We start from the raw sequence: 11,857 nt of genomic DNA on the forward strand, positions 1-11,857 counted from the left end.
CTCATAAAAGGAGCTTGGATGTGCTCCTTCCTCTTGGATTTTTTTTAATAGTTTGAGGAGTATAGGTGCTAGTTCTTCTTTGAATGTTTGGTAAAACTCCCCTATGAAGACATCTGGACACAGGCTTTTGTTTGCTGGGAGTTTTTAAATTAATGCGTCTATTTCTTCAGTTGTTATTGGCCTATTCAGGTTTTCTGATTCATCCTGATTCAGTTTTGGGAGATTGTATTTTTCTAGGTATTTGTCCATTTCATCCACCTTGCCCAGCTTGTTGGCATATAGTTGTTCATAGTATTTTCTTACAACCCTTTGTATTACTGTGGTGTCAGTGGTTACTTCTCTGCATTCATTTCATTTTGTTTGGGTCCTCTATTTTTGTTTCTTGATGAGTCTGGCTAACAACTCATCAATCCTGTTTATCTTTGCAAAGAATCAGCTCTTGGTTTCATTGGGTTTTTTGTATTTTTTTTAGTCTCTATGTCATTTATTTTTGCTCTAATCTTTATTATTTCCTTCCTTCTACTTACTCTGGGCTTTTCTTGTTATTCTCCTTCTAGTTCTTTAAGTAATAGGGTTAAATGATTTATTATTAACTAGAGGCCCAGTGCACAAAATCCGTGCGCTGGATGAACAGAGTAAACTGGTGAATATAATAGAACCAGGGGCATGGAAAGGGAGTGGACTGACAATTCCTGGGGGGAAAGGGGTGTGGGGTGCAGGAAGAGACTGGACAAAAATCATACACCTATGGATGAGGACAGTGGGAGGGGTAAGGGCAGAGGGTGGGGTGGGGACTGGGTGAGGAGAGCTATGGGGGGAAAAAGAGGAACAACTGTAATAATCTGAACAATAAAGATTTAATTTTAAAAAAATACATTCAAGTATATATTTAGGGGCACACATTTTTTTCTTTTGCCTTGGATCCCAATATGGCCCAGCATAGGCACTGGTGGGAAAGAAAAACCAAATAGTGCTGAAACCTGCGTGGCCAGCTCTTCCCAATTCTGTATTCACTAACTCTGGTAGCTTGAAATCCATCACGGTGGGGATATTTACACCAAGGAAATTGATAGTGCTGCAAGTCTGGATTTGTTCTTCTGTGACAGCTGGATTTAAATATTTACCAGCACACTTTGTGAAGAAACTCAGTCTGCAAAGGAAAATCTGGGATTTATTACCAGGTGAAAGGAGAATGGGTTCTGGAAGGCAAAAAAAGGTGTATCCACAGTAAAGACTTACCTGAAGACATATGAGGACTTGTGTTGGGACTTTGATGCTAATTCAGATAGCCCCATACACTGCTAAGTACTTAAGCACAGTCTTTTATTTTATTATTTATTTAAATAATTTGTTTAAAAAGTTAATTTTAGCCCTGGCCCATATAGTTAGAGAGTCATCTCATGCACGGAAAGGTTGAGGGTTTGATTCCCAGTCAGAGCAAATACCCAGATTGCAAGTTCTATCCCCAGTCAGTGTATATACTGGAGGCAACCAAAGTTTCTCTCTTGATTCAATATCTCTCTTTCTCTCCTTTCCTATATCTCTAAAAATCAATAAAAACATCCTCAGGTAAGGATTAAAACAAGTACTAATTAATTAAAATTTTAATTTAATATGTTTACTTTTTGTATTTTTTTCACTTATTTTAAATTAATTATTGCAATTTATTTTTTAATTTAATTTAATTTTTAAAATTCCATTTTATTTTTATGTTATTTAACCCATTGAGAGGCATTGGGTTGAAAACAGACTCTAGAGCCAGACTGCCAGGCTCATATTCCAGTTCTGTTCTACTAGGTGAGTGGCTCTGGGCAAGTTACTTCAGCTCTCTGTTCTCCAATTTTACCATCATTATAAGTTTATGTGTTTTGTTTTGTTTTAAGAACTTTTATTAAGAGAGAGAAAGAGAGAGAACGCAAAGAGAGAGAGAGAAACATTAATGTGAGAGTGATACATCCATCGGCGGCTTCCTGCATGCCTGAAACCTGGGATCAAGCCTGAAACCTGCCTTTCTGTGTATGGGACAATGGCCAACCAGATGAACCATACTGACCAGGGCCCAATTCCCCATCTTTGAAATGGGAATGATAATAGCAGTACCTTATTATAAAGATTAAATGAGTTAATCAGAATAAAGGAAGCTTCTAGGCACATAGGAAGATTTCTAAAGGCTTGACTATTTTATTGTTATTAATTTATAATGTTGTTATTATATTGTACAATAGTATGAGGTAGATGTTTGTATTGCCTTCTCCCTATAAGGAAGGAAGCTGAGACACAGAGAAGTTGAGTAACTGGCTCCCAGTCACACAGCTAAGACTGGCAGATGCCATCTAGGCTACAGTAATCCCCAGAACAATGCCCTGCTGACCAGCTGTGGCTCTGTCTGTCCTTTTGTTCAACCAACTCCCCCTTCCCTCAACACTGTCTAGCCTGAAGGAATCAGAATGAACAAGACTGTGGCCGTTAAGACACTGGATCCACAACACCTGGGCCAGAGTGAGTCAGCGCAGGAGTGGGGTGAGGCCTGGGTGGTGTGCAGGGCCTGGTGAAAAGAGGCTGGTGCCAAGGGTGTCTCCAATTCCACCGACAGACGGTGTGCAGCGAGTGGAGGTCGAAGCTGCTGACCTCAGTGACCAAGTCCCTGACACAGAATCAGAAACCAGGATCCTCCTGCAGGGTGAGATGGCCTTGGTCCAACCCCGTGGGGCCCAGGAAGGTGTGGGAGCCATGACCCCTCAAGAGGGCTCCCGGTCCCATCACTGCCGGAAATATTGAACCAGGGCGCCTCTCTCCTTCTCCTGTGCTAGAACAGCCTCCTTGATGTGCTCACAGAAGGCTGCAGGCAGTACTTAGCTTCTGCTGATAAAGAAGCTTCAATGAGAAGTGATAGAGTTCAAGAACAGAAATTCTGGAACGAATTGCCCAGGATGGAGGACTGGGAGGAGAAGGCACAGGAAGGAGCTAGCAAAGCCCCTTGCAACCTCTGAGCTCTTAGGTTTGGGACAGAAACTCTTGGTTTCCTGATCTGTGATGAAGGCAAATAGTGGTACCTGTTTCGAGGATTGTTGGGAAAATTAAATGAGATGCTATATAGTGTTCTCTTAGAAGGGAGCTTGGCAAATGGCAAATGGCATTAAGCATGATAGACGTATTCATGACCATTGTTCCTAGAATTACTTTACTACTGGTGACACATGAGGACTTAGGGGCAACCCCCCTTGCCTCGTTCAGTCACATGCCTCCAGCCGCCAGCTGTTCCTGATTCCCTGACTCTTTGGCCCTGGCTGGTTGGAGCTTGGGAAGGCTGGCTTTACTACTGGTGACACATGAGGACTCAGGGACAACCCCCCCTTGCCCCGTTCAGTCACATGCCTCCAGCCGCCAGCTGTCCCTGATTCCCTGACTCTTTGGCCCTGGCTGGTTGGAGCTTGGGAAGGCTGGGGGCAGCACCGACTCTCTTCAGCCCACATTAGGTCTTGCTGCCTGAACGCCATCCTTCTTCCTGGCTGCAGGGACCCCAGTGGCCCAGATGGCAGAGGACGCCATTGATGGGGAGCGGCTGAAACACCTCATTGTGACCCCCGGGGGCTGTGGAGAGCAGAACATGATCCGCATGACGCCCACGGTCATCGCGGTGCACTACCTGGACCACTCTGAGCAGTGGGAGAAGCTTGGCATTGGCAAGCGGCAGGAGTCTGTGGAGCTCATCAAGAAGGGTATGTCCCCTTCCCCTATTGGAGGCCCCCACTCTGAGGCCCCTCTCTGAGCTCCATCCTCCTCTGAGGCCCCGCCCCTTCTCTGAGACATCCTGCTCTCCCCTCTGTGAGACCCTGGTTACTCGGAGTTCCCTCTCCCAATGAACTCCCTTGAGAGCCCTTCTCTCTCTGAACCCCCTCTCCTCTGAGAAGCTTTTACTCCTCCTCACTCTGATCCCTGCACCCTTGCAGAGTTCCCTCCACCCTATAAGCTCCCCTCCCCTCCAGACATTCCTCCTTTACCTGAGTCCCCACTTTCCTCTCTGAACCTCACCTTCCCCCCTTCACAGAATTCTTGTTTCCTCTCTAAGCCTCTCTCCTTCCTGGCATACCCACACCAGCCACTGCCTCCACTCAGCCCTCACTCCCCCAGTGACACCTCTCTCTTCCTTGCAGGGTACACAACGCAACTGAGCTACAGACATCCCAACAAGGCCTTTGCGGCCTACCAGAGTCGGAAGTCCAGCACCTGGTGAGCCTGCCCATCCTTGGCCCTGCACCCCTTGAGCAGGGCCTGGGCCCTGGCCTGGGGTGATCTAGGCTGGCCTCCCACACACAGCGCTGTGCCTCTGGACCCCTCCACCTTCAGAGTCAAGGTGCCCACTAGTTGAGTGACCTACCGTCACTAAGCAGTGCCTATAAGCAACATTGGGTCCTGAGACCTGGCCCGGGATACTGGGCACACCTGAGCAGGCCCTGCCCCACTCTGCTCCTTGCTTGGCTGGGATGGCAGTCTCTGGATCCCAGAGCCAATTAGCTCATGCTCTGTGCCCATCCCCAGGCTGACAGCCTACGTGGTCAAGGTCTTCTCTCTGGCCACCAACCTCATCGCCATCGATTCCGAAGTCATCTGTGGGGCTATCAAATGGCTGATCCTGGAGAAGCAGAGGCCTGATGGAGTCTTCCAGGAGGATTCACCTGTGGGACAACCACAAATGACTGTAAGAGGCCGGGATTCAGGCTTGGGGAGAGGACTGCCTGAGTGCCCCCACATGGACAGGAGACAGGCTCCGTCTGCCATTTGCCCAATTCCCAGCCTGGGATGGACAGAGAAATAAGGGAGCCATGAATGTCACTTCTCCTTTGCAAAAACCAGAGACCTCAGGGCCCAGTGCAAAATGAAAGTTCCCTAGCCCCCTCCCCCATTGCTTTCATTAAATCTGAGAAGTCCTTAGAATTGTGGTTCTCAAACTCTGGTATCCAGGCCAAAAGCACCAGCATCAGCTATAAGTTTGTTAGAAATGGACATTCTTGGGCTGGATCCCAGATGCATGAATGAGAAACTTTGGGGGTGGGGCATAGGAATTGGGGTTTTAATAAGCCCCCGACTCCAGGTAATGCTGACGTGTGCTCAAGTGAGCAAACCACCGCTTCAGTCTGACCTTCGGGCTTCCAGCCTCGCAGCCTTCCCTCTCCACACTCCACTGTACTGCTGGAGCCTTGCTCCTGGGCACAGGGCCTTTGCACATGCTGTTCCCACTGCCTGGCATGTTTCCGCTGCCCTCTGACAGTTGAGTCCTAATCACTCTTCAGATTGTGGCTCCACCTGTCATCCCTTGGGGACACCTTTCCAACGGCCCTGACCAAGACACACCCCCACTATCAATTCTCAGACCCACCCCCTATCCATTCTCACCGCCACATCCACTTCTGTGCAGCTCTGGACAGTTTGTAATGATATATCTGTGATGAGCTGGTTAGTTCATGCCTGTCCCTCCTACGAGATGGGGAGCTCCATGAGGGCTGGAGCCATCTTACCCACAACACCAGCAACATTTACAGAATGAGTGACTGAGTGAATGGATACTAGAGTACGGCCCTCCTCTGAGACACTGGGGAGAGACCCACCCTTGCCCTGCCCCGCTGATCCTACAGGGAGCGTGATTGGCATGAGGGGCACATGGGTGACCCCATCCTTACTCCCTCCTCCACACCCTAGGGTGGCTTGAATGATGCTGAGGAGAAAGATGTGTCCCTCACAGCCTTCATTCTCATCGCACTGCAGGAGGCTAAAGATATTTGCGAGGGACAGATCAACGTAAGTGTGCCTGCCCTCCCCTCTCCTACCCAGGCACAGGGATTGTGGAGGTTCTGTAATCTCGGCATCTGCTTTGTTCTTGGTCAGTGGTTCTCAGCCTTCTGGCCCTTTAAATACAGTTCCTCATGTTGTGAACCAACCATAAAATTATTTTCGTTGCTACTTCATAACTGTAATATTGCTACTGTTATGAATCGTAATGTAAATATCTGATATGCAGGATGGTCTTAGGTGACCACTGTGAAAGGGTTGTTCGACCGCCAAAGGGGTCAGCCCACAGGTTAAGAACCGCTGTCCTAGGGTTTTGAGAGCCGGTTGTTTGACCTTTAGCTTTCCAAGTGGGGAACTCCAGGATCCTAACTTCAACAGCTGCTTCTCCCTCCTCAGGACCCCAGAAAAGAGAGGGAGGAGAGAAAGGCTATTACCTTTAAGGCCAGAGGAACCTTGTTTTAATCCTTGCAGATTTGAAATAAAGTATGATAGAAAAGAGACAGCTCTAGGGCAGTGGGGTCAGACAGACGTACATTTAGATCATTACTCTCAGGGACGTCCCATTACTGGGCCTCAGTGTGTGCATCTGTAAAATGGGTATAATAATTTTTGTATTTTTAGGACTCTCTGAGTTCTAGATGTAACACATGTGTAAGCTACATTATGTAAAAAACAGGGTAAGGCAAATCACTTAAGAAAAAACAACAATAAAGGTAGTAAACACTAAAAATTCATCACTTCTTAATTATTTTACTACCTTTTATCATCATCCATGATCTTGAGGTTATTTATGTCTGTTGTACCTATACAGTGGACATACTTTATAATCTCTTCCCAATTCTACAGTCAGTGACTCCATACTGGTAGGTTGAAATCAGCCGTGGTTGTATTTACACTATAAAAATCAGCAAACACTACAAAGCATATCTGCCTCTGCACTCATCTCATGGGTCTCAGTGTTCTCTGTGCAGTAGGGATGGTGATGAACATAAAACCTACCTCATAGGATTTTGAGATTAGATAAGTGGGTATGTGACTAGCACATAGTGTTAGCTACAATGACGATGATGATTAGATAATAGGTGAACCCAGTGGTGTGTTAACCCTGGGTGCCTATTTGGGGCATCTCTTTCCCACTCTGTTAAGGTATGTCACACTGGTAGCTTGAAATTAGCATGGTGGGAGTATTTACACCACAGTCATTGGCAATCAGTAAGCTAGCTCCCCAAACCCTCACGCCCTGCACTGACTAGACAACTGGTTATTAAATATTTATTAGCACACCACTGGTATACAAACTGCACCAGGAACATGATAGGTACTCAGTAACAGAGCAGTGCACAGTGGCTAAACTGTCAGGGGAACCCTTAAAAATAGACAGATCCAAGACAAATATGTACCAAGGCAAGAAACCTTATGCCCAGGAAGTGGTGATTGTGTGATCCTTGTCAGCTCTCTGGGGCAGCAGTGCCCACCTGACCAGAGTACCCAATATTTTTCTCATAGAGCCTTGGGGGCAGCATCAATAAGGCCGGAGACTTCATTCAAGCACACTACATGAACTTGAAGAGACCGTATGCTGTGGCCATTGCTGGCTATGCCCTGGCCCAGTTGGGCAAGCTGGAGGGCCCTCTCCTCAACACATTTCTGAAAGCAGCCACAGGTGAGAGGCAGCCTGGTGGGAAAGGAGAGATATGTGGCTGGGGGAAACCGGGCTGCATGGCTTCAAGCTGAGCTGGGAAGAGTGAGCCTGGGTGTGAAAAGTCCTCATTGCAAGCATGACACAATAGGTCCATTGCATGATTCAACAACTATTTGTTGAGTACTTGCTATGACACAGGAGCAAGGACATGAGCTCTGACATCAGACAGATTCAAGTTCAAAATCAAATCACCCTCTACTACATTCTCACGGTGTGATCTTGTACAATCCACTTAACCTCTATGGACATTGTGTATAAAACGATACCTACATCACAAGAATGATGTGAAGATTAAATGAGTGATGTGGTTAGGAGAATGTCTAGCACATAGTAAGAGATCTATCACTGATGTTGTTATTGCCTTTACTATCTATATAATAAAGAGCAGGATTGTAACATTACCACCGAAGGGTCTACCAGACCGGAAGTCAGTGCTGGGTTGCCATGGTGACCCAGCACTGACTGGGGCCACTGCAGGTGCCCTGATCCAGCACTGACTGACTAGGGGGCTGCAGATCAGGCCAGGAGAGAGACCTGCAGAGAGAGAGGCAGGTTCTGATCCATAGCCTCTGTGGCAGCCCTTGATCAGAACTTGCCTTTCTTTCTCTCCCAGCCTGGCCAACAGCTCCACCTCCATTTCACTCCAGGTCTCCACTGGGGCTGCTGATCAGCCCTGCCCCTCTGATAAGGCCCCGTTGGTAGGCCCAGATACGCTGGCTGGCATAGAAACTGGCCAATCAGAACCAAATCTGGGTCAACTGTGAGGAGCCAATGGCTGCCTAGGCGACGGAACTTTTGACGCTGACCTACATAGAAACTACCAATCAGAACCAAAATGGATGGCAGAGGAGGGCAGTTGGGGGCGAGATCAGACTGGCAGGGGAGGGCAGTTAGGGGTGATCAGTCAGGCAGAGGCAGTTAGGGGTGAACAGGCCAGCAGGAGAGAGCAGTTAGGGCCAAGATCAGGCTGGCAGGGGAGGGCAGTTAGGAGAGATGAGGGAGGCAGGCAGAGGTAGTTAGGGGCAGTCAGGCAGGCAGAGACAGTTAGGGGCGATCAGGCAGGCAGAGAGTTTAGGGATAATCATGCAGGCAGGCAGAGGCAGTTAGGGGTGATCAGGTAGGCAGGCAGAGGTATTAGGGGCAATCAGGAAGGCAGGCAGATGAGTGGTTAGGAGCCAGTGGTCCCAGATTTTGAGAGGGATGTCCAACTGCCAGATTAGGCCCAATCCCAGGGATCAGGCCTAAACCACAGTCAGACATCCCCCAAGAGGTCCTAGATTGGAAAGGGTGAAGCAGCTCTCCTCTATACAGTGATGCAGGGACCCAGGCTCTATCTTCTCATGGCTCTGCCACCTCGGGGCCTCAGAATCCCTTCTATTAAAGCAGAAGGAAACAGTCAGGAAGACTGTGCAAGGGAGGTAGACCAGCCATGCAAGGGGCCCCATCAATTGCCTTGCACATTCCATTAGCCAGAGCTCAGTTATGTGGTCATACCTACCTGCAAAGGCCTCTGGCAGATGTAGTCCAACTCTGTGCCCAGGAAGAGGAGGGAATGGTTCTTGGTGACAGTCTCTGTCATGAGTACTTTCTTAGGCACTTGGGACATTGCAGTGAATATGGCACAGCCCCTGCCATCATGGCCTCACGTTCCAGTTGAGGAAAGAAATTGAGTTAATAGATTTCTGTAGAGCATCATAGTGCTGGGACAGGAGAAGCACAGGATGCTTCAGAGACAGAAGGAAAGGTCTCACTCTGTCTTAGGTGCCATTGAAGCCGAATTGTGCCAGGTGGAGAAAAGGTGCTTCAAGAAAGGAGAACAGAACACGCAAAGGCTCAGAGGCAAGAATGAGCATGGAAAACTTAGGGAATCTGCTCCCATAGATCAGAGGAGCTGCAGTTCAGAATTTAAACAAAAGAGTAAAGGTTGATGAGGGAAGAGAGTAAGGCAGGAACCAGCAGACTGAAAGCCACAAATGTGGGCCAGGACACCTGAACACCAAGAGGTCTAGTACAAGTCTGTTTCTGAGCTTTCTCTGAACTACCTCCAGGCTGGACAGAGCAGTGAGCATGGGGGCTGGTGTTCTCTCTCGTAGATAAGAACCGCTGGGAGGAGCCTGGCCAAAGGCTCCACACTATAGAGGCCACATCCTATGCCCTGTTGGCTCTGCTGCTGCTCAAAGACTTTGACTCTGTACCTCCTGTTGTGCGCTGGCTCAACGAGCAGAGATACTACGGAGGTGGCTATGGCTCCACCCAGGCAAGTGGTCCCACATCCCCCAGGCAAATGCATCCTTACCTCCTCTGGCCTGGCTGGCCACCCAGATAAGATGCTGAGACCAAGAGAGGCAGTTGATTGAAATGAAGTTGAGAAATCAGGTTTTTGCTGTGTTTTGGTTTGGTTACAAATCTGTTTATGGATTCTGGATGCCCCAAGTTGTCTTTTGAGCTCCCTTTCCGTCCTGGTATCCAGATCACATTCTCAAGGCCAGGGTTCAAGGGTGAGCTCTCTCTGATGGGTTCTAGACCATGTTTCCAGTTCCACCAGGCCTCTCATCTTATTCTGTTTCACTGGTGGGTTCTAGACCAATTCTCAATTATTATAGGGAATCATCAAGTTCATCTCTCCCTCTGGCGGGTTCTAGACCATGCACTCAGTTCCACAAGGCTCCCAGTGTTACCTAGTCTTTCTATGGGTTCTACATCATGTTCTCAGTTTTCTAGAGTATTGTCAAAGCCTGCTCTCTTCCAGCTGGGTTCTAGATCATGGTTTCATCAACCTCAAATCTAGCAAGCTCAGGCTTCAATTTGATCCCCTTTCTCTCTGGTGGTATTCTCGGATTTTTTAAAACATCCTCATCCAGTGATGTTTATGGGTTTAGAGAGAGAGGAAGGGGGAGAGATAAAGAAAGAGGGAGAGAGAGAGAGAAAACAACATATTGATGTGAGAGAGAACCATCAATGGATAGCTTCCCATATGTGTCCTGACCGGGGATGGAATCTGCAACCTTTTGATGCATGAGACAGTGATCCAACCAACTGAGCCACCTGGCCAGGGCTCAGTGTCACTTTTGGATTCTAGATTATATGCTCAGTTGTACCCAGATTCCAACTTTATTATTTATGCACAAATGGGCTCTAGATCAGGGATGGGCAAACTTTTTGACTCGAGGGCCACAATGGGTTCTTAAACTGGACCGGAGGGCCGGAACAAAAGCATGGATGGAGTGTTTGTGTGAACTATAAATTCAAAGTAAACATCATTACATAAAAGGGTACGGTCTTTTTTTTTTTTAGTTTTATTCATTTCAAATGGGCCGGATCCGGCCCGCGGGCCGTAGTTTGCCCATGGCTGCTCTAGATACATTCTCGGTGTCTGCAAACCCTGTATTAGACTCTCTTCTCTGGATGGATCTAGACCACATTCTCAGTGTTACTAGACCTTACATGTTGTTGTTGTGTTTGTTTGGTTTTTTTGTGGGGGTTTTTTGTTGTTGTTGTAGCAGCTGTTGGCATGTTTTTATTTTATTCATTTTTTAATATATTTTTATTGTTGAAGATATTACAGATATCTCTCATCCCCATCCCACCTCACTCCTTCCAGCCCCTCCTCGCCCCTCAGGTCTTCCCTACCTTATTGCCAGTGTCCACGGGCTAGGCATATTAGACCCTCAGTCTTATGCCTGCACTTTCTCATGTATCTAGACATGCTCAGTGTCTCCACACTCTGGTGTAAGCCTCTGTCCCTTGGAGAATTCTAGGAGATGTCCTCAGTGTCTAATGACCCCCAGTCTTACCCTTGTGCCCTCTGGTCCCGGCTAGGTCACAATCTTAGTGTCACCAAGCACTAAACTGAGCCTCTCTCACTGAGAGAGTTCTAGAACATGTCCTCAGTATATAACAACCCCCATTCTTATTCTCATCCCCTCTGGTGCATTTTAGGCCACAGTCTCAGTGGCCCAGCTCTAAGCTGAAACTTTTCATCCCCCAGCAGGTTCTGGCTGCTTCTGTCTGTCTCTCAAATCACCCTCTTCTTCTCTCATGGGTTCTAGGCCACTTTCATGGTGTTCCAAGCCTTGGCCCAATACCAGAGGGATGTCCCTGACCATGAGGATCTGAATCTGCATGTGTCCATTAACCTGCCCAGCCGCAGCTCTGCGGTCACGCACCGCATCCTCTGGGAATCCGCTAGCCTCCTGAGATCAGTAGAGGTACAGCTTCTTGGCCATTCCCTCCTCGCTCTCATCTTCCAGCCAGTCAGAGTCTGCAGGAGGTAGGAGGGAGGGCAGGTGACCTTTGCAGCCATGGAAGGCTTGGCTCTCAACACCTTCTCTTCTCTCCCCACTCCCTGCAGACCCAGGAAAAGGAGAA

At 48.0% G+C, this 11,857-nt stretch overlaps 1 protein-coding gene across 1 annotated transcript in view; it reads left to right on the top strand.

Annotated features, from left to right (window-relative positions):
- The window catches only part of C3 (complement component 3), a gene marked incomplete at its 5' end in the record, with an annotated part of 29,683 nt that overhangs the window by 13,814 nt on the left and 4,012 nt on the right, over positions 1-11,857 (top strand). Inside the window, 9 exon segments of the mRNA XM_015564295.1 lie at positions 2,433-2,499; positions 2,594-2,680; positions 3,516-3,719; positions 4,155-4,230; positions 4,540-4,699; positions 5,698-5,796; positions 7,294-7,450; positions 9,583-9,746; positions 11,539-11,697. Of these exon segments, the coding sequence (XP_015419781.1) occupies positions 2,433-2,499; positions 2,594-2,680; positions 3,516-3,719; positions 4,155-4,230; positions 4,540-4,699; positions 5,698-5,796; positions 7,294-7,450; positions 9,583-9,746; positions 11,539-11,697 (1,173 nt within the window).

The sequence above is a fragment of the Myotis davidii genome, unplaced genomic scaffold (assembly GCF_000327345.1).
Source record: "Myotis davidii unplaced genomic scaffold, ASM32734v1 scaffold341, whole genome shotgun sequence".
Taxonomy (NCBI): Eukaryota; Metazoa; Chordata; class Mammalia; order Chiroptera; family Vespertilionidae; genus Myotis; species Myotis davidii.